Below are 19540 nucleotides of genomic sequence, written 5' to 3' on the forward strand. Positions count from 1 at the left end.
TGTGGGCAAAACTTCAAGAAATGTGCTGTGGCACTCGGCAGGTGCTAATTACGTTGTTGTCTACGTAAGGCGCGAGTGAAGCCTGCGCATGTCATCACTTCATACAAGGTCTTCGCATCTACTTCTTTGGCAATTTTCACTTCAACTAATGCGGTTGACTTACCTTCATTCGAGGAGCTGCGAGTCACGCGGTTCCCAAGCTCGCTTGCATCCAAGGATCGCCAGAGAGCAACACCACGCGACGTTGTAGAATTGTCTCGCAAGGCCCGATGGTACGCCAGCTAGTCATACCACCTGAATCGTGTCCAAAGAGGTCCCAGCTATCTCTACCGACATGACAGCCACCGATATGACCGGTTTCCTGCATACCCGCCGGGGCTAGAGAAGGTGTGCGTCCTGTTGGAAAAGGGCCGCACATCCCACTGCAGCAATTGGCCCCGACCGGCGGTGAGTGGCGGGATGACGGCACCCCAAGGCGAGCTCTAGGCTTCTTACTAGTAGGAGAATGCGACTTCAGCTCGGCGGCCACGAGAACGGGCCGCAGATGGCGGGACAGTCATGGGTGGGTGGAGATGGCGGCCGTGGATGGCTGGATGGCTGGATGGCTGCGGACCTGCTTGGCCGTTTCTTGAGTTGATGAGCAACTTGGACCTTGTCAGAGTTTAGCATGTCGAAACGCCCCTCGAGATACGGCGTGAATGTGATGTGAACGAGATCGGAGGCCTGCGCGTGGGACAGACATCTCCCCAGCATCATGCAGGCCCTTGTTCGCCAGGCACGCTAGCAGGACGGATCGTGAACGGCCTAGTAAGACAAGTCTTGTTCAAAGTATGTATGCGTGGGAGCGCCATCGTATGTTGTTGAGCAAAGTATAGCCTGTTGCCGCTTTTATTCAAGCTGCAGTGTTGAACTGATTTGCACGGGCTGGCCCAGGTCCAGGTCCAGATATGCAACTCTTTGCAGGTATGCATCTATCGGGTTGTGATTATGTCAGCATCGTGTGCTAGGCACGAAACTTTCCCAGCATGAGCTTCCACGATCAACGCCGAGAAGGAAAAAAGAGTCAGCACCACCCACGCAGCTCACGCAAGACAAAAAAGAAACCGACAAAATGAGCTTCGTCCCCGTCAACCCGCGACCGATGCTGCAGGAGCTCGTCGACAAGACGGTCTCGGTGCGGCTAAAGTGGGGAGAGACCGAGTACAAGGGCAAGCTGGTGTCGCTGGACGCGTACATGAACCTGCAGCTGGCCAACACGCAAGAGTACATTGCGGACAAGTTTACGGCGGATCTGGGGCAGGTTCTTATCAGGTAAGCTGTTTCTTTGGGTGCAGGGCGTGGGCGCGCAAACCGTTGCGGCGCGTAGAGACGTTGGCATGAGGGGAGAGGCTGTTGTTTTGAAGCTTCAGATTGCTGACAATTTTTTTTCTTTTGCTTTCTTAGATGCAACAATGTTCTGTGGATCCGCGGCGCCGAGGATGGAGATACCAAGATGGAGGGTTAATTTTGCGACGCGCTTGATTTCGCTTGGCGTTTTGGTCTTGGGGTTTTTGGGAAGAGCATAAAAAAATGGCAGAAGCTGGTGGTCCCACCGACATACGAAGCGTGACGACGGCTGCGAAACGAAAGACGGGACACTGTGTATATTGTGGACGACAACGGAAAGCTCCTGGTAGACTCGATTGGCAGAGGTGATGCAAGCATAAACTCGCGGCGACACGGCTCTGTTAGCTCGGACAATGGCGACACGCGACAGTCGGGACTACAGCATTGCGACCGGACGATGGACTGGCGGAAGAGTTTGTGTCTGCAGCGATTGTCGAATCAAAGTTGTTCGCGGGGATCTGGATATGCGGCCGTGGCCCTGGATGCAGTGCCTGTCTGCGAAACGGTTGTGATGCAAGTCTACGGAATGTCGTGATGTAGCAGAAGCTGTGCGCTGCGCACTTATTTTTCCACAAACAATTGCGGCAGCTTGGGAGTGGCCAAGGCCCAGAGATAGCTGCAGATATACCATGTTTGGCAATTCAAAGATTCCCAGCCTGCGTCGTCCACATCTGCCTCTACATCCAAGTTACCTTGGTCTCAATGGTATCGGTGCATGGACATTGACCTAAGGGATAGCAGCATACAGCACCACATCTGTCTCTGCCGAGCCTGCTTTCACAAACACCACATGACTAGATTCTGCAAAAGCAGCTTCGAGCACTACACTTGCTCGGTACTCGTGGGTAGATCCATCGAGGAAGCGAGCGGCGCGAGGAACGGCACGAGACGCACCAAGCCCCTCCGCTTTCTTGCATCTTTCGTCAGGGTCGCATCGCCGTAGGGTGGCGTCTTTGTGCTATCAAAGAAGACGCTAATCAGAGCGAACTCAACGGAAGAATAGGTGGCGTGCCTTGCCCAAGGGAGAGTAGACAAGGTCGTGCTCGTTCGTCACTGGCTGGGTGACATGCATGGTGACGGAGCGAGTCCGGCCAATGAGGAGGAGCGTATAGACGCCCGGCAGAGAAAGAGTGTGGATGGGTGGGGTGCTTTTCTTAGGCTGCTCTGCGGGCTGCAAATAGCAAAGAGCTAGCCCTGGTTTTGGTGCGCTGTTAACTTTTAATCGGCGGTGTCTGTCTGGCCCGTCCTTTTAGAGCTGCACGTTAGCCGCCGTGGTGGCTCCCCAGCCCTTTTCCAGGTAGCCTTCCCCGCTCCTCACTGGCTGGGCTCTTCTTCTCACTCATGATGGTTTCTTCAGCTTTTGGAAAAGTTGACGATCAAGTTGCATAGAAGGTGGCTTTTTTTTTTCTCTCTCTTACCTTCGGCAGTCGTGCTTTCGATATTTCGTTCTGGATGATCTAATGCCCACTTCATGCAGGACCAGGCATGGCTGCAGGATGAGTGTGTATACACCTGACAGCTTACACAAGGAATGTCAAGATGGGCACGACCGAATAGACGGCTCAGCGATATGCACAAGCTTTGCGCAGCATGCTGTGCAACCACATGAAATCAGTCTCGTGTACCGAGTTTTCACGAGTTTCATCTGTCCAGGCACAAACTCACACATCTTCTGGATTGGACTTTTTTTCAGATGATGATGACCTCGAGGTCTCCAACAACGACGCCCGCCAGGATGCTGCCCACATCGTTGCACTTTCTACATCCTCGCTAACTATTCCTTTCCACTAGTAAACAATCCACAAAAAATACCTCGAGAAAAGGATAGACCCATGTTCAAGTTCTAGATGACGAGCAAAGGCCCGGTAGACCAAGTGGTGTTGTGCCACCCTACCCGTTGCCGATGCCACCCTCCCATCAGCCATGCAGCCCCAGCACCACCCTCGCTCGTCCGTCCATTGGCCCACGCACACATGCTGCACGCCCGCATTCGAAGGTCCCATGCCTTCCTTGTCCGTCGTGCGTATCCCGGTAGAGAGAAACTAGGCAAGTCCCGTTGTCTGGCTTCTCACCCACCCACCCCTCCACTCCCCCCTCCCCAGCCGCCCACGCTACTTACACCACCACCGCCGCCGCCGCCGTCCAGCCGCCCGGTCTCATATATCAAGGCCCGCGGCCTCACCCTCCATTCTCTTTCCCTTCTTCTCTTTTTTCTCTTCTTCAGCAAGTCTTGTCAATACCATATTCTCGGTTCTGTTTGTTTCGTTTCCCCCCCCTCTTCCCTTTTTTTGTTTGCATCCCTAGAGCTGGTCTCTAACCCTTTTTACTTCTTCATTTAATAATCACACGTCTCTCAAGCCAACATCTACACCTGCACATCCTTTTTTCGCCCGATTTATACATCAAGTTGCTGGTCAGCTTCAGAGAAACGATTATCACCATTTTTACTACATTTTTTGTCTGCATCATCAACATCATCATCACTTAATAAACGGAACCTTTCGGAATACTTGCTCGAAACGACTCCATCATCACCATCATTTTTTTACACCCCCGTTCAAGAATCCTTTTTTCAACCGCACTTTGACGAATAATTACTATTTTTTGCATCGCCGTTTTTTGTTCTCTACACTTTTTCAAGACTTTCCAAATTTTAAAACTACAAAATGTCCGCCATTCAGCTTTCCTTCTCCCTCCGCGTCTCTTCTGGCGTCAAGGCCGTCCACCTCCTCGGCTCTTGGGACAACTACGTCGGCCAGCTCCCGCTCTCCAAGGACAAGACCTCGTCCAAGTCGGGCTCCTGGAAGGGCACCTTCCGCTTCCAGAACACGACCCTGCAGACCGGCCAGCGCTACTGGTACTACTACATCATTGACGGCTACCACGTCGCCCACAACCCCAGCATCGCCTGCACCACCGAGCCCACCACCGGCCGCGAGCTCAACATTCTCGACGTTCCCTCTGACAAGTCTTCCTCGTCCTCCAAGTCGTCCTCCAAGTCGTCTTCCAAGTCGTCGTCCTCCTCCTCCTCGCACAAGTCCTCCTCCAAGTCTTCCTCTTCCTCCAAGTCGAGCAGCAAGAGCTCTTCCTCCTCTTCGCGCCACCACTCGTCCTCCAAGGACAAGGACCGCTCCTCCTCGCGCAAGAGCCTGTCCGTCGACATCCCCAAGGGCCGTCCCCTGTCCATTTCCCAGATCCAGGCTCCCAAGCCCATGTCGCCGCACGCCACCAAGCACCTGCTCGAGTCCGACTACCACGGCAACGAGGAGCTCGAGGAGCTCGCCGCCCGCTTCGGCACCGCCGGCCTCGACGACGAGCTCGTCACCGACTTCAGCACCTCGCCCGTCTCCTCGGTCGGCTCCTCCTTCTCCTACCGCTCCGACTCCTCCTCGCCCTCGTCCTCCCTCTCCGGCTACAGCACCCCCAGCTCCGACTGCAGCACCTGCACCTGCGAACGCTACGGCATCACCCGCCGCGGCGAGCGCGTCAAGCTCGACTGCGGTGGCTCCCGCTGCGGCTACGACGACACCGACTCGTGCGGCAGCGACATCGAAGAGTCCGAGTCCGAGGACGAGCACGTCCACCACCACGTCTCCCGCCGCAACGGCATCATCGTCTCCTAAGTGCGCGCTCAAAGCACAACGGGGCAACGAAGCGGGAGGCGTAGCGTGGTCCAGGGCTCAGACTACAGGCCGGTACTTTGGCTGTTTCGTTCATTTTTCTGCACATGAGCAGACGCTGGAACTCTTTCAACGCCTGTCTGACTTTTGCACACACGTTTTGTTTTTCCCCCTCTTGGTTCTTTGTCGTCGAGGCACCATTTTTGTGTGCCTCGCAAAGCCTCGTCTGAAATTTCACACACACAAACACACACCCATCCTCACGCCTCCCCGGCGGGTCGAGGAGAGCGCCAAGCTGGTCTTGCGATTTGCTCTCGAGCTCGCCAGCCGCGGTTGAGATGCCCGTGATGACAATCCGGGTCGATGCTACGGCCCCTCGCAGCGACGCGCCTCGGCGTCCTGTGAGCTTTTTCTCTTTATATATTAATTCTTTCTTCATCTTGCGCTTTCTTGAGCCAACGCAACTTTGGTTGCCACCGGCGTCTGCTTCTTGCCAGAGAGGCGGCGCCGTGACAAGTGGGAGCTTTGCCATCGGGAACGTACTGATGTGCAAGCATGTACTCCAGTCAAGTCATGGATTGGTCCGCATCGGACGATGGATGATGCAGACTAGCCTTTTTTCCCGGGTCAAAGAAACAATTACTCGGGTCTTTGAATAGAAGACGATTGAACTATTCATTTATTACTTCCAATTCGCGTGTCTGTGGATAAGCCAAAGTGATTGACAAGTGCATCGCACCGATGTCGCCAACTTCCTTCCCTGTCCTAGACGATTAAACAAAGTAGTACTCTGTGTGCAGATCTCATGTGTGCAACAGATGCAACGCAGTGCATTAAAGCATTATAATTTATTAATATATTTAGTATTTTAGTTGACAGAATTTTGATGAGTAGTGTTTTGGTGAGTAAAGATCAAGCGACTGATACATGAGAGCGGAGATATGGTACATGTGTCTCGGCACTGCACCTCTACCGGTCAAGCGCTTGGCTTTGACACTAAATCCACAGTCAGAAACCAAAAGGGAAACAATACAACCAAAAATCAAAGACCAACTTACCATTTGCCAGTACACACCCCGCTTCTTCAGCAGCTCCTGGTGGCTGCCCTGCTCCAGCAGCCCGCCCTCGCCGAGCACAAAGATGACGTCGGCGTTCTGCACCGTGGCGAGGCGGTGCGCGACGACGACCATGGTGCGGCCGCGTCCCGCGCGCTCAAACGCTGCCTGCACCAGCCTCTCGCTTGCCGAGTCGAGCGAGCTGGTCGCCTCGTCCAGGAGCAGGATGCTCGGCCGCCGCACCAGCGCCCGCGCAATCGCCACGCGCTGCTTCTGCCCGCCCGACAGCGTCACGCCGCGCGAGCCAATGTTGGTGTTGTACCCCTCGGGCAGGGAGACGATGAAGTCGTGCACCTCGGCCTCGCGGCAGACGCGGTGTAGGTGCTCGTCCGTGACGGTGGTTTCGTCGACGCCGAGAAGAATGTTTTCGCGGATGGTGCCTGGGAGAAGTAGAACGTTAGCCGGGGTTGGTCTTCGAGGATAGTTGAGTAGTTTGATGGATTTATAGACTTGCCTCGGAAAAGAGTCGCTTCCTGGGCGACGAGCGATAGGTTTTGGCGGTAAGTATAGACGTTGCTCTTGGCAATATCCTCCCCGTTGCAGAGGATGCGGCCCTTGTCGGGGTCGTAGAATCTGGGGATCCCATTAGTGTCAGTCTTAGAGACGTTGGAAAGATCAGATTATACCTTTCAAGAAGGGAGATGATGCTCGTCTTTCCGCAACCAGACGCGCCGACCAGGGCAGCAAACTGGCCCTTTTCAATTGTCAGACTGAGCCCGCTAAAAACGGGCGTGTCCCGACTAGGATACCGGAAATGCACATTCTCGAGTTCGATTTTGACACCGCCGTCTGTATCTGCCAAGGTGCTGCCCGCGCTTCCGCCGTCGTCTGTGTTCTGGGAGTCGCGCAGGTGCAGAATGCGGTTGGCCGCGTCCTTGACCTGCGCCGCATTCGGCCCGAAGCTAAGCGCCTGGCCCGTCGACTCGCCTGCGTTCATGATGGCGATGAAGCACACAAAGAAGCTCGTGAGGTCGTACTCGCCCCGCAGCAGCAGCTGCCCGCCGTAGTAGAAGATGAGGGCCTGGCAGGCCATGGTGGCGCTGTCGGAAAAGGCAAAGAGCAGGCTGACCCAGCGCGCTTTTTTATAGGCCTCGACGACGTGGCCGCGGCAGAGGCCGCGGAAGCGCTCGCAGATGGCGTCCTCGAGCGTCAGCGACGCGACGGTGCGGAACGCGCCGATGGACTCGGACGCAAACTTGGAGCTCTCGGCAAACACGGCATTGTTCATCTTTTCAAACTCAATCTCGTACCGGAAGCGCCAGTACGTGGACCCCAGCAGGATGGGCACCACCACGCAGAGCGACACGATGGCGAGCTTCCACGCGAAGCAAAAGGCGATGAGGATGGAGCCGAGCAGAGTAAAGAGGCCAATGTACACGCTGGCCATGTTGGCGCCCATCAGCTCCTCGAGCTTCTGCGGGTCGCCAGAGGCGCGCGCCGTCATGGTCCCCTGGGAGTGGTCGTCGTGGTCGAAAAATGACGGCTTCTGGTACAGGATGGAGACAAAGTACGCGCGCTGGTACTTGGCGCGGATGACGTTGGCGGTGCGCGTCGCGAAGAAGAAGGTGCACGTGTATGCGGCGCCGACGCCGAGGGCGAGGATGAGCCACATGAGGGCGTAGAACTCGCTGTCACGACGGAAGCGCGCGCGGTCCGCCGCGTAGCCAAACACGACAATGACCTTGGCGAACAGGAAAGCCTGGATGGGGATGGCCGCGCCCGCGCAGGCGGCGCAGAAGAGCGTCAGGAACATCATGTGCCAGTGGCTGCGCGTCTCGTAGAAGAAGCGTCCAAAGCTGGCAAAGAAGCCGCGGTTCTTGTCAGTCGTCGCTGCTTCAGCCGCGATGGCGTCGGCTTCAGGTTTGGCCTTGCTCGTCTCGTGCGCCAACTCTTCGGCGACATCCGCCTGTTCTTCTAGGATACCCTCACCCGCATCCGTGGCCTCGCCGAGAGAAAGGGCCTGGGCGTGGACCAAACCAGCATAGACACCGCCTTCGACATCGAGCAGGCTCTCGTGCGTGCCCGTCTCGACGACCTGGCCTTTTTTTAGGACGACAATCTTGTCGGCCTTTTTGATGGTGGAGAGCCGGTGCGCAATGGTAATGGTGGTGCGGTTCTGGGCGACGCGGTCGAGGGCCGCCTGGACAATTTTTTCACCACGCACGTCGATGGCGCTGGTAGCCTCGTCAAAGATTAGGATCTTAGGCTGGCGGACAATGGAGCGCGCAATGGCGATGCGCTGCCGCTGGCCGCCGGAGAGCTTGGCGCCGCCGTCACCGACCGTTGTGTCGTAGCGCTGTCCACGTTAGTTGAAGTGTTAAGAAAGGGAAGGCGGGGGACAACATACTTGTGGCAGCTTATCAATGAATTCGTCCGCAAATGCCTCCTTGCAAGCCGCCTTGACCATCTCGCGCTTCTTTTCCTCCGGCTCGTTTTCCCATTGCGTGCCGACCAGACCGTTGCTCACGTTGGCATAGATGGACTCGTTGAAGAGAAAAGGTTCCTGCTGAACGAGGCCAATCTGCGTGCGCCACCATTTGACGTTGATGTCGTCGATGGAGTGGCCGCAGGTGGTGACGCTGCCCGCGAGGGAAATGGGAGGCCCGGACAAGGCATCCAATTCAGCCTGAGCAGCGGCCGCCTCCTCCTCGGTGGGCTCCTCGTCGTCACTGTCGCCCTTTTTCTTCTTTTTCTTCTTTTCGACGGCCTTGGCCACAACGTACTGCTCTTTTAGCGAGTACCAGCGCTCGATGAGGCCAACAATGGTGCTCTTCCCCGACCCAGAAGGACCGACAATGGCGGTGGTCTTGCCCGATTCAAGACGCAGGCTCAGGTTGTCGAGGACCTTGACGTGAGGACGGCTCGGATACGCAAACGTGACGTCTTCGAGAACAATGTCCTGATCGGCCGTGATATCGGGGGCGGCAAGGTGGCCAGGTTCAGGGCGCGGGGCGTCAATGACGGTGAAGAATTGGCAGGCGGCGACAGTGGCTTTGCTCACGGCGAGCAGTGGCGTGGACGTGCGTTCGAGCGAAAATAGAAGCATCATGACGGAAAACAAGACCCTTGGATGGTCAGTGGAAAAAGGGCCAAGTCGAATTCCGGAGCATGCTTACACGATGATGGTGCCGACGTCGTTGACAGTGCCCTGGAGAAAAGCCTTGGCGCCGTACCAAAAGGACAAACTGAAAGCAGAAAAGATGCCGAAAAACTGCAGGTGGTCAGTCAAGCCTTACGCAATTGCGGAAAGGGAGTCATACAACGAGACCGAATTGTAGGGCGATCAAAGGACTGGTAGACTGTGCATTCTTTCGAGACTCTTCAATGACGGCAGCGTATTTCTTGGCGATGCGCATCTCGGCTCCGCAGGCCATAATCATACGAATGCTGCCCAAAGTCTCGCTGGCAATGGCGTTTGATTTTGCCTCCAACTGCGCCGAAGCATTAGTCTCTGTACATCTGCACCAGCGTCAGACTCATACCTTGCTCGTGCGGCTTTGCCCTTTCACGATGAGGGGCAGCAAAACGCCAATGGTAATCATGATGAAAACAATGGCCGACGATGTGACCAGAGTCAGTCGCCAGCTGTAGATAAAGGCGACCACGATGGCGGCGACCATGGTTGCGTTGAACTCGATAAAGGTGCCGAGCTTCTCGGAGATGCCGAGCTGCAGCGTGTTGCTCGTGGTGGTGATTGTGCTGGTGGCGAAGCCGGGCGGCATCGAGTCAAAGACGTGGATGCTCTGCGCAAAGAGAGCCTGCAGGAAGTGAAGACGGATGGCCGAGGAAATGCGGATTCCAATCATGCGAAAGGCAAACTGGGAGCGGCGGTCAGGTAATGTTGGGGGATGCTACGGGTCGGGAGAGAATGCATACTTTGTTGATGTAGTTGAGGAAGAGTCTGCCGAGAAACAGGCCAAGCATGTATAATCTGGCGCAGTCGGTCAAATTAACGTACGATGTTCTGGGGTTGGAAGCGCTTACGACAGCCTTTGCAGGGTCGACCTGAAAGCTTCGGGGGATAGGGTGCCAGAGCCAGCAAAGCTAGTAAACTGGCTGGTGAAGCGGCCTGAGATGAAGAAGACGTCAACGGTTTGCTACTGATGATGTGACGGGGGAATCGTACCGAACACGACATTGAGCAGGGGCAGCGTGATGCCAGCGCCGACCGAGGCCAAGGAGCCAAAGGCATATGCGGCAAAATCCCATTTGCTGGCGTATCTGAATACTCTCTGGGGAAACACCTGCGTTAGAATTCAAAACCCCATATGTCTGTCAGATGCTGAAGCGTACCAGATAATCGTGAAAGTTTGCCTCGCGCTGGGGGCGCACTTGGCTCGCCACATCTTTCTTGTCATTGTTCTTTTCGTCATCCACTGGCGGCGAGACGCCTTGCTTTTCCGGCGCGTCAGTCATATTCGCGCAAGGAAGTCAACGAAACATGCCATCGACAAGAAGCTTTTCTGCAGCTCCCGGTTTCATGTCGACGGGCTCCCGGCGGGCACAAAGTCTCCGAGAAGTAGGAGTAGGAGTCAGCTGCGCTTGGCACTAAGACGTCAACGGCTGGGAGCCCACTATTAACCTTGACGCGAGGAATACGGCTAGTTTTTTAGTGTCGTATACATTTAGATGAAAGGCTGAAGGCGCAGCGATGATGACTGCAGTCGAGCCCCGAAAATCTAGGCATCAAGATTAGAGGTGCTGTTCCTGGTGTGTCCAGGCAAGGCATCAGCTTTCCGACCAGCCCTATGGCGACGGGAGGCGCGGCAGCAACAGCCCGTTTCGTCTGTGGATTCGAACGCTCAGCTCTAAAGATTCTCATCTCTCCATTCGGTCTCGGAAGCCTTGAGTAAGATGCGAAATGTAGAGCACACCTCGCGGCTGTCGAGTCACGCCTCGTGGCTACGAGCTACTTCTTTCGGCGCAGGGGCAGTACCGGCTGCCTCAGCTCGGATGATGTTGAGAGCCGAGGACCCATTCTGCGTGACGACTGATACCAAGAGAGCAACAGCATCATGAATTTTCTTCAGATGGATGTGACGCCGCAAAACGTTTATTTCCAAGACAGTTTCTGTAATACCCGACGTCTAAATGGCTCCCCCGCTGTGGGCCAGTCCTCCGGCCGCTAGCCGCTACAGTTGCGCAACGCTTCAGGATAAAGTTTACGCATGTAAATGAATCAAATATCCGGACAAGTCAAAATGAGCAATACATCCATTCTCATGAGTAGCCGCTAAATATCCAACACCGTAGCACCAACCGTCGGCCAGGAACATGCAGCCATACCGCTACATTGAATAGTGGGGAGCTCCCCTGCGGCGATGGCGGGGTAGCTTAGCTTCTAGCTTGCTCAGCTTCTTGCTTCCTTTTTTCGTCTTCATTTCCATTAAACGGCCTCTTGTTTTTCTTCAACGGCCTCATTTTCTTCATTCGAACCTCTTTCTTCGTACAAAAGCATTCGCTTTGCTCCTGGCGAGTCAGGCACCGCACCGAACACCACCAACCAAACATAACCCTCCCACTCGATACCCAACATTCCACATAACCATGGCCTCCTCCGACAACCAGCTCGTGCTCCCCATCATCGACGCCCACATCCACCTCTACCCAGCTTCCGAGCTCGACACCCTCTCCTGGGCGCATCCCGAGCACCCGCTCTACGGCCAGCAGTCCCTCGCGCAGTACAAGGAAGCCACCAAGACGGCCCCGTCCCTCCTCGGCTTCATCTTTGTCGAGACGGACCGCAAGCACGACCTGGCCGCCGGCGCCGCCGACGGCTCCGGCTGGGACGCGCCGCTCCAAGAGGTCCGCTGGCTGCGCCGAATCGCGCTCGGCGAGCCCAAGGACGGCGAGGGCCACGCCGCCGAAGACAAGAAGCTCTGCCTCGGCATCGTGCCCTGGGCGCCGCTCCCCAGCGGGCCCAAGGTGCTGGACAAGTACCTCGACAGGGTCAAGGAGGAGGCGGGCGAGGCCTGGCCCAAGGTCAAGGGCTTCCGCTACCTGCTGCAGGATAAGCCCAGCGGCACCATGCTGGAGCAGGACTTCATCGACGGGCTAAAGCTGCTTGGCCGTCGCGGATTCGTGTTCGAGGTCGGCGTGGACCAGCACCGCCGGGGACGCAAGCAGCTCGACGAGCTGATTGAGCTCGTGGACCGCGTGCACGACGGCGTGCCCGAGGACGAAAAGGTCAAGCTAGTCATCAGTACGCCTCTCACTCTCCCCCCCGCCCCCAAGCTCCTGATTAGATGAGCCCGCTGACCGCAAACAGACCACCTCTGCAAGCCCGACTTCTCCGTCTACAGCCTCGCCACCGACGCCTCGTTCCACGCTTGGCGCACCACCATCTACGCCCTCGGCAAGGTGCCCCAGGTCTACATGAAGCTGTCCGGCGGCTTCGCCGAGATGCCCCCCGCCCTGCGCGCCCAGGACGCCGCCCACATCTTCCAGTCGACGTTTGGCTGGCTCGGCGTCGTCCTCGCCACGTTTGGCGCCCGCCGCATCATGTTTGGCAGCGACTGGCCCGTCTGCACCGTCGACATGCCCGAGGGCGAGGGCTGGCCGCGCTGGAAAGAGGTCGTCGAGAAGATGTGCTGGATGGCGTCGCTGGACGACGAGGAGAGGGCCATGATCTTTGGCGGCACCGCCAAGGAGGCGTACGGCCTGTGATGGCGTGACTAGCATCGAGGCCGAGGAGGCTTGAAGGGCGTGCAACATGTCGGTAGAATAATCATGGCTCTGTACGACATGTCGTATATCAGAAACCAGGCAGGGCCAACATCAGTATTTGTGTCGCTACAATTTCAAATTGAAGAGAGGGTAAAAGGTTCATCATCATTAAAGGCTTGAAGGTCATGCAAAAATGGTATCAACGCCCGTCATCTGCGATGACATGAGAATAAAAAATAAAAAAAAAGCAATCAATCCCACACCTAGACATGTCCATTCATCCATCCGTCCATGTTTATCCAGTCCATGTCTCAACCTATTCACCGTCTCGTAACATCATAACACACTCGTCAAGAACCAGCATCCCAACCAGCGACTTTGAAAAAGAAAATCACTGACCGCGGCCGCGATGGCTGCCCATCTTCTCAATCGAGCTCATAATCCCACTTCTCGATCCCGGGATTCTCAGCCCCGCCGCGCCTCCAATCCCGCTTCCTGCCGCCGCAGCAGTAGCACCACCACGATACGCCGATCCCGGGGCCCTCAGTCCCGACGCTTTGCCAACACTGCCCCTTCTCCCGTCCGGGATGATTTGCCGTCCGGGCGTGGTCGTCTGGAGCGACAGGGGCCTCTTGCCGGGTGTCTTGGCCCCAGCGGCATGGCCCGGCTCCGGCATCATCGGGCGTGAAGGGGATGGTAGCGCTGCTGCCGCCGAGGGCGCCTGCTTGCCGCCGACAATGCTCTGCATCGACATCATCTCCTCGGCCAGCTGGACGAGCTCGCCCTTTTCGACGCGCTCCTGCTCCAGCAGGCCGTGCAGGTGCTGGTTGTCGCCCTGCACAGAGGACACGACGGCTTCGAGGCGCTGCACCGTGGCGTTGAGCTCGCGAATCGTCACGCGGTCGCGGCTCGCCTGCTCCTTGTCCGCCTCGGCGTTGGCCTGCGCGGCCACGAGCAGCGTGTCGTCTGGGTTGGGGTGTCCAGCCTGCAGGCTCGCATTCTCCTCGCAGAGGTCGAGCACGCGGCGTTCGAGCTCCTTGACTTTCTTCTCCCAGCGGGACTCGTAGGATCGCTTCAGTGCCGCCACCTTGGTCTGGTGCTTGATCTTGTACAGTCCGTGCAGCTCACGCGACATGCGCTCGACGGCCAATTCTGCCTCTCTGCTCGTCTCTCCCGGGGACGAGGGTTTGCTGGGATCCGACTCAGTCTCTCTGCCAGCGCGCAGGCCGGCAATCTTGCTTTCCGCTTCTTGGTGCATAATCTCGGCAGCCTCGCGGCGCTTCTCGCTCTCTTCGAGCTTGTGCTCCACCTCCTCCCGTTCCTGCTGCCCGTGGACAATTTCATCGCGTAGCTTGTGCAGCACGGTCTCCATCTCCCGACCGCGGCGCTCCCAGTCTTCCTTTTCAGCCACCGCCTGCTCGCGCTGGGCCGACTCCTCGCGGAGCTTTTCCAGAGACTCGCCCACGCGCTTCTCCGCGTCGCCGACCGCCGTTTTGAGGGACTGCACCTCGGCCTCTTTGCCACTCAGAGAGGCCTTGAGGGATGAGATTTCAGAAAGGAAGCCAGACTTCAGCGACTCGAGCTCGCGCGAGGAGATTGACGGCATGCTACGCGGCGTCGGCAGCGGGGGAATGTCAAAGTCGATGAGCGCTGTCGTGGCGCCGGCTCTGCTTGGCGTGGCCGCAGTGAGATTGGGCATCGTGCTGGACGACGGCAGCGGCTTCTTTTCCGGGGAGCGGCGCGGGTGCCGCAGCGAGTCGGTAAAGTCCATGAGAAGATTAGTCGTGTTGCTACTCTCGTCTCGTGTGCTCGGACGCGACGACGACACGTTGGCGAGCGCCGCCAGCTTGGCAGGGCTCTGCTGCGCCCGCCAGTTGGCGTAGCTAGTGAGCGTCGGTACGGCCGAAAAGGTGCTAAACGTGCTGGCCATGGTGTCGTCTGGGTTAAAGCCGCCATCTTCCTGGTTGCTCATTGCCGTCGGCGGCCGTGACGGCGCCTTGTTCTCTTCCTCCTCGTCATCTTCAAAAATGTCAATGGGACGCTGCAGGTGCCCATTCGTTCGCATTGTCTCATCCAGGCTGGCCTGCCTGTCTCGCACCTCATCCACTCCGCCGCCGCCAATCTTGACGGGGAACCGCTTCTCCGGCGACGAAATCTTTCTAGCAGTCCGCGTCGGGGGCGGCCCCATGTTGCTGCCGTCTATTTGGGACGCCTCCTCACTGCTGCGCTTGCGGTTGAGAATCTTGAGGGGCGAAAGCTCTGTGCCCGAGATGACGCGGCTGTGGCGGCGGTCTTTAACCGGCGACAGGCTCGGTCCATTCATGACGCTGGCGGGCCGCGAGCTGCCGTTTTCTTGCTGGCTGTGGGTAGTGGCGGCCGTCACGGCGCTGGTGTTGCTGACGAGCGGCGAGGACATGGTGTCTCCGTCTTCATTGACAGACGTCTTTGTGTAGATGTGGTCCTCGCTCGTGGATGTCACTGTATATTTCCGGACCTCGTAGTCGCCTTCGTAGCGACGAGGGCTAGGTGAGCGGTTGAGGGTGGCATCGTGTGCCGGTGACAGCGGAAACATGTTTTCTAGCTGTCGTTTGTTGTGTGATGAATATAATCGTAACGTCGTTTTTGGTTATGGCAGGCTAAAGACGAGAAGCAGTAAAAGAAGAATTTGATGCGCATTCAATCATTCAATCATTCAAGTCTGGTTGTTTGCGTTGTATTTGTTTGTTGAAATGCAAAAGGAGTTTCGTTTCGTTCCAAACTCGAATGCTGGTTGTCGTTGTGGAGCTCAGACGCAGGGAGCATTCTGTGGCGGCGTTGGCCCAGCAACGATCATCGAACAAACAACTGCACGCACGTGACGGACGACTTACACGCAGCTGCAACTCGTTCCGGTGTTACTATCGTCTCTCTTAAAAGAAAAGTAGACGAACAAAAATTAGACTAAAAGTCAGGAACATAAAAAAAAAAAAAAAAAAAAAAAAAAAAAAGAATAAAAAAATCAAAAACAAATCAAAAACAAATCAAAAAAAAAAAGTCGGGGCACTTCCAAACGAATTATCTAGGACGTTCTCTGTTGGGCCACGGTCACGTGCTCCGCAGCACTTCCTGCCCTCCATCGCCGCCGTGCCCATCTTGTATCTTAGCTTCTATATCACTTAATACACACCAAATCTCTAATAAAGCTTTATTATATCGTGTGCTTGTTTCTCCCTTTATACCTCTATCACTTCACTCCGTACACCATATAGTAGTAATTGCCTTAGCGTGGAAATAAGTTCTTTAACACCCTATACCAATCCTAAGCTAGCCCCGCTCTCAGATAAGGTTTATTAACCATTCCGCTAACAGTCTATAACGTAACTTAGTCACTAGATAGTCAAGCCGCGCTCCTAATCCTAAGATTATATAAATTAAAGCCTTTTAAACTCCCTAAGTTAAGCCTCGCTCCTCTTTTAGTATAGTTAAGCCTAAATAAGCCTCCTATAACCCTCTTTAATACGACCTCCCTAAGCTAAATAAGCTTTCTATATAGTTAAGCCTAACCCACTCCTATAAGCTATAAATTATTATTAAAAGTTTAAAATAGATACTTAAGGAACTTAAATATAAAAATCCTTTAAGTTATTACCTTTAGATATAAAAGGCCCCTATTAGCTTAGTTTTCCTCCTAATAGCTAGCCCTAACTGTCTTATAATATAATATTAATATCCTATATATTAAGACCTAGCTTATAACTACCCCTATTACTTCTTTAAAGGGAGCTAGCAGTTTATTAACTAATCTAATCTACTTTCTATCTTAGACCTTTATATCTTATTAACCTATTCTTATTACTAATAGGACCCTTTTATAGTACTTACTTTAGATATAGTAAGAACCTCCCTTATTATAACACTAATAGACACTTCCTACTAAAAGAATAACACTAAGAAGTAGACCTTAAGCCTACTATACTAATAGATAAGGTACCCTTTCCCTTTCCTTAATAGGATATTATAACCCTAAAAGCCTTTCCTATATCCTTTAATCTTATTAACCTTTAAGACCTTCTTACTAAAGACTTACCTATTTATAGTAGAAGAACCTTTAAACCGCTACTATTAGAATTATAAAGACCGCTCTTTACCTACTAGGCTAAATCCTTCTCTAGTTAGTATAAACCTTAAAACATCTTATATAATAATAGTATATAAAGTAACAGCCTAGATAATATACCCTCTAAGCCACCTAGTACTAGTAAGACACCCCCTAATTCCTTCTATCTATCTATAGTCACCTCCTAACCTCCATATCCTATTATACCCCTAAAACTAGTATTACTTACTAGTATATATAGTAGTAGATAATCTAGTATAGCCCCTCTAGTATCCCTTATATAGCCACTTAAAGATTATACTAGAGCGGATTATTTAAAAGACACTATTATTATTAGTATTACCACTAAGGAAATCTAGAATAGCTACCTCTTATATCTCTAGCCCTTACTTAATAGTAAAGTGGTAGTAACTAAAGCTATCCTTTATAGTATACCTACTATAAACTATAGTTAACTAAAAGCTAGGACTCTCTAAGATTTAAATAAGAAAACTTCTATCTTCCTTAATAAGTAAGCTATTATAGTTATAGTCTTATAGTTTTAATAAGGTCCTAATATAGCTAACCTTATATAATAATAACTAATATAATAGTACTAGTCCTACTCTAGCTAAAATATATCTACCCTTAGCCTATATTATTCCGCTAAAAGATATAGTTATATTATAGATAATAATATCCCTAGTTCTTAACCTTACTATAAACATTACTTTAACGATAATATATATAGCCTACTACTATATTATAAATATTACTCTAATAAAGACATATATAACCTACTAGGCTAATATAGATAGGGTAAAGAAAAGAGTAGACCTTATATCCACACTATCCCTAAGCTTAGCCTCCTTATATATAACTCTACTATTATATTAGTTAACATATATATCTCCTAGTTAAATATACTAGCTTAGCTTTATAGAGAAGACACTATATTAGCTTCTATTATTCCTAGTCTAATATCCTAACTAGAATTAGATAGCTATAAATAGTTTAATTCTTTTAGTCCTTTTATTAAAGACAGGCTAATCTTAGACTTTCCTTTTTAGAAGGAATAACTTTATTAACGTTTCTAGCTTAACTATAGTTAAATTATTTAAGAAGTAAATAGTATTATCTACTTATTTATAAATAAGTTAGTTTTATCTCTAAATTAGTACCTAAACTAGAAGATTACTAAATATAGTAAAGCTAGCTATATTAATAATAACTTAGTTACTTACCGCCTACTATTAGATATAGACCTTACCCTTTCTAAACTCGTTAACACTTAGAGTGATAATCTTTCTAGTAAATAGGTATAATAAACACTTATATCTAAAGCCCTAAGTGCTAGAAAAGATTAGAAATAGTAGAATTAAGTTATAATAACCTTTTAGTAAGAGCTCTCCTAATTATCTAAAAGCTATACTACTTAGAATAGATATAATTTAGGTCCTTAACTATCTTAATCTTAGCTATACTTATACTAAGACTCTAACAGTTTATATAGCTATAGCCGCCTATATAAACCCTAAGATAATATAGTATTTAATCGCCCTTACTCTAGAGATTTCTATAACTTTTAATTATCTAATAGTTAGGATAATAGATATAAGCGTAAAGATTATCGTCCCTAATAAATAGGTATTCCCCTATCTAGCTAAGAATTATAACCCTACTTAGCTAATAATAGTAACTATTTAGATTAGAATAGTCTACCCTATTCTAACTCTTAGGATTATTACTGTCCTAATAATAATAACCACTACTACTTACCCTTATAAGATAGGTACTAGTTACCTTCTTAAGATCACTATTATAATTTATATAGTAATAAACTGTATTTTAACTAGCCTAAAGTAAGGAAGGAGCGTTTTAACCGCCTACCTCTACCCGCTGCCTAAGTCTATCTAATTTAAGTAAATATTACTAAGCTATCTTTAGATACCTTTACTAATAAGGATAGATATTAGTCCCTTATAGTAAAAGATTACTATAGCTACTAGTAGGGAGTAAGCCGCCCCTACTATAGATATCTATATATTTATTACTATCTATTATAAAGTTATAAAACCTATATTACTAAGAAAAGAATATACCCTAATAGGCTAGATTATAATAACTTTTACTATTAGAATTAGCAGACTAGCTTATTTATACCTAGTTATATAGCTATCTTTATACGCTTACTACTATAATATTAATAATCTTTAATACTAGAACTAGTTATAATCTTATTAGTCGCCTATATTTTTAGTTATACTTTACTTACCTACCCTTAAAACCCGTTAAACCCTTATCTATTAGTAGTATAGCTAAGATATAAGTCCTTAGTTATAAGACGGTACACTTACCTATAATATTATATATAGTTATAAACTATTTCGTCTTATTTATAGCCACTATTCGTATAGTTAAGTTCCTCCCTTATAGCCTACTTCTTAGCAACTATTTCCTCTAGCCTAATTAGCTATATATCCTCTAGGGCTAAGGACAGGAACTAGACTATTTATAAGTCAGTAACAACTATATAGCGGTCTCTATAGTGCTACCCTAATAGAGTAAAGCTATTAAGTGTTAGTTACTTACTACTACTCCCTATATAATCCTACTAGGCAGCATAACATCCATTTCACTCCGTTATAGTCACCTCCCCTGCCACACAGATAGTTACC

General features: G+C 51.6%; 6 protein-coding genes across 6 annotated transcripts; 4 read left to right on the forward strand and 2 right to left on the reverse strand.

The window, feature by feature from the left end:
* Positions 1-1111: 1111 nt before the first annotated feature.
* Positions 1112-1504, forward strand: LMH87_004844 (uncharacterized protein; the record flags this gene model as incomplete). Its single annotated transcript, XM_056196124.1, has 2 exons — positions 1112-1311; positions 1444-1504. The coding sequence occupies 2 exons, from the start codon at positions 1112-1114 to the stop codon at positions 1502-1504; spliced, it is 261 nt and encodes an 86-aa protein (XP_056049684.1).
* A 672-nt stretch (positions 1505-2176) lies between these two features.
* On the forward strand, positions 2177-3233 carry LMH87_004845 (uncharacterized protein; the record flags this gene model as incomplete). The annotated part of the gene is made up of 5 exons (XM_056196125.1): positions 2177-2231; positions 2640-2683; positions 2744-2778; positions 2864-2886; positions 3178-3233. The coding sequence occupies 5 exons, from the start codon at positions 2177-2179 to the stop codon at positions 3231-3233; spliced, it is 213 nt and encodes a 70-aa protein (XP_056049685.1).
* Positions 3234-4052: 819 nt separating this feature from the next.
* Positions 4053-5009, forward strand: LMH87_004846 (uncharacterized protein; the record flags this gene model as incomplete). The annotated part of the gene is made up of 1 exon (XM_056196126.1): positions 4053-5009. One exon carries the CDS (start codon positions 4053-4055, stop codon positions 5007-5009), a length of 957 nt encoding a protein of 318 aa, XP_056049686.1.
* A 966-nt stretch (positions 5010-5975) lies between these two features.
* Positions 5976-10537, reverse strand: LMH87_004847 (uncharacterized protein; the record flags this gene model as incomplete). The annotated part of the gene is made up of 12 exons (XM_056196128.1): positions 5976-6002; positions 6065-6501; positions 6576-6694; positions 6748-8417; positions 8469-9186; positions 9238-9332; positions 9382-9552; positions 9604-9939; positions 9998-10052; positions 10106-10190; positions 10248-10353; positions 10415-10537. 12 exons carry the CDS (start codon positions 10535-10537, stop codon positions 5976-5978), a joined length of 3942 nt encoding a protein of 1313 aa, XP_056049687.1.
* Positions 10538-11668: 1131 nt separating this feature from the next.
* On the forward strand, positions 11669-12787 carry LMH87_004848 (uncharacterized protein; the record flags this gene model as incomplete). The annotated part of the gene is made up of 2 exons (XM_056196129.1): positions 11669-12323; positions 12390-12787. The coding sequence occupies 2 exons, from the start codon at positions 11669-11671 to the stop codon at positions 12785-12787; spliced, it is 1053 nt and encodes a 350-aa protein (XP_056049688.1).
* A 391-nt stretch (positions 12788-13178) lies between these two features.
* Positions 13179-15359, reverse strand: LMH87_004849 (uncharacterized protein; the record flags this gene model as incomplete). The annotated part of the gene is made up of 1 exon (XM_056196130.1): positions 13179-15359. One exon carries the CDS (start codon positions 15357-15359, stop codon positions 13179-13181), a length of 2181 nt encoding a protein of 726 aa, XP_056049689.1.
* Between the last annotated feature and the right edge of the window lie 4181 nt (positions 15360-19540).

Source organism: Akanthomyces muscarius, chromosome 2 (assembly GCF_028009165.1).
Source record: "Akanthomyces muscarius strain Ve6 chromosome 2, whole genome shotgun sequence".
Taxonomy (NCBI): Eukaryota; Fungi; Ascomycota; class Sordariomycetes; order Hypocreales; family Cordycipitaceae; genus Akanthomyces; species Akanthomyces muscarius.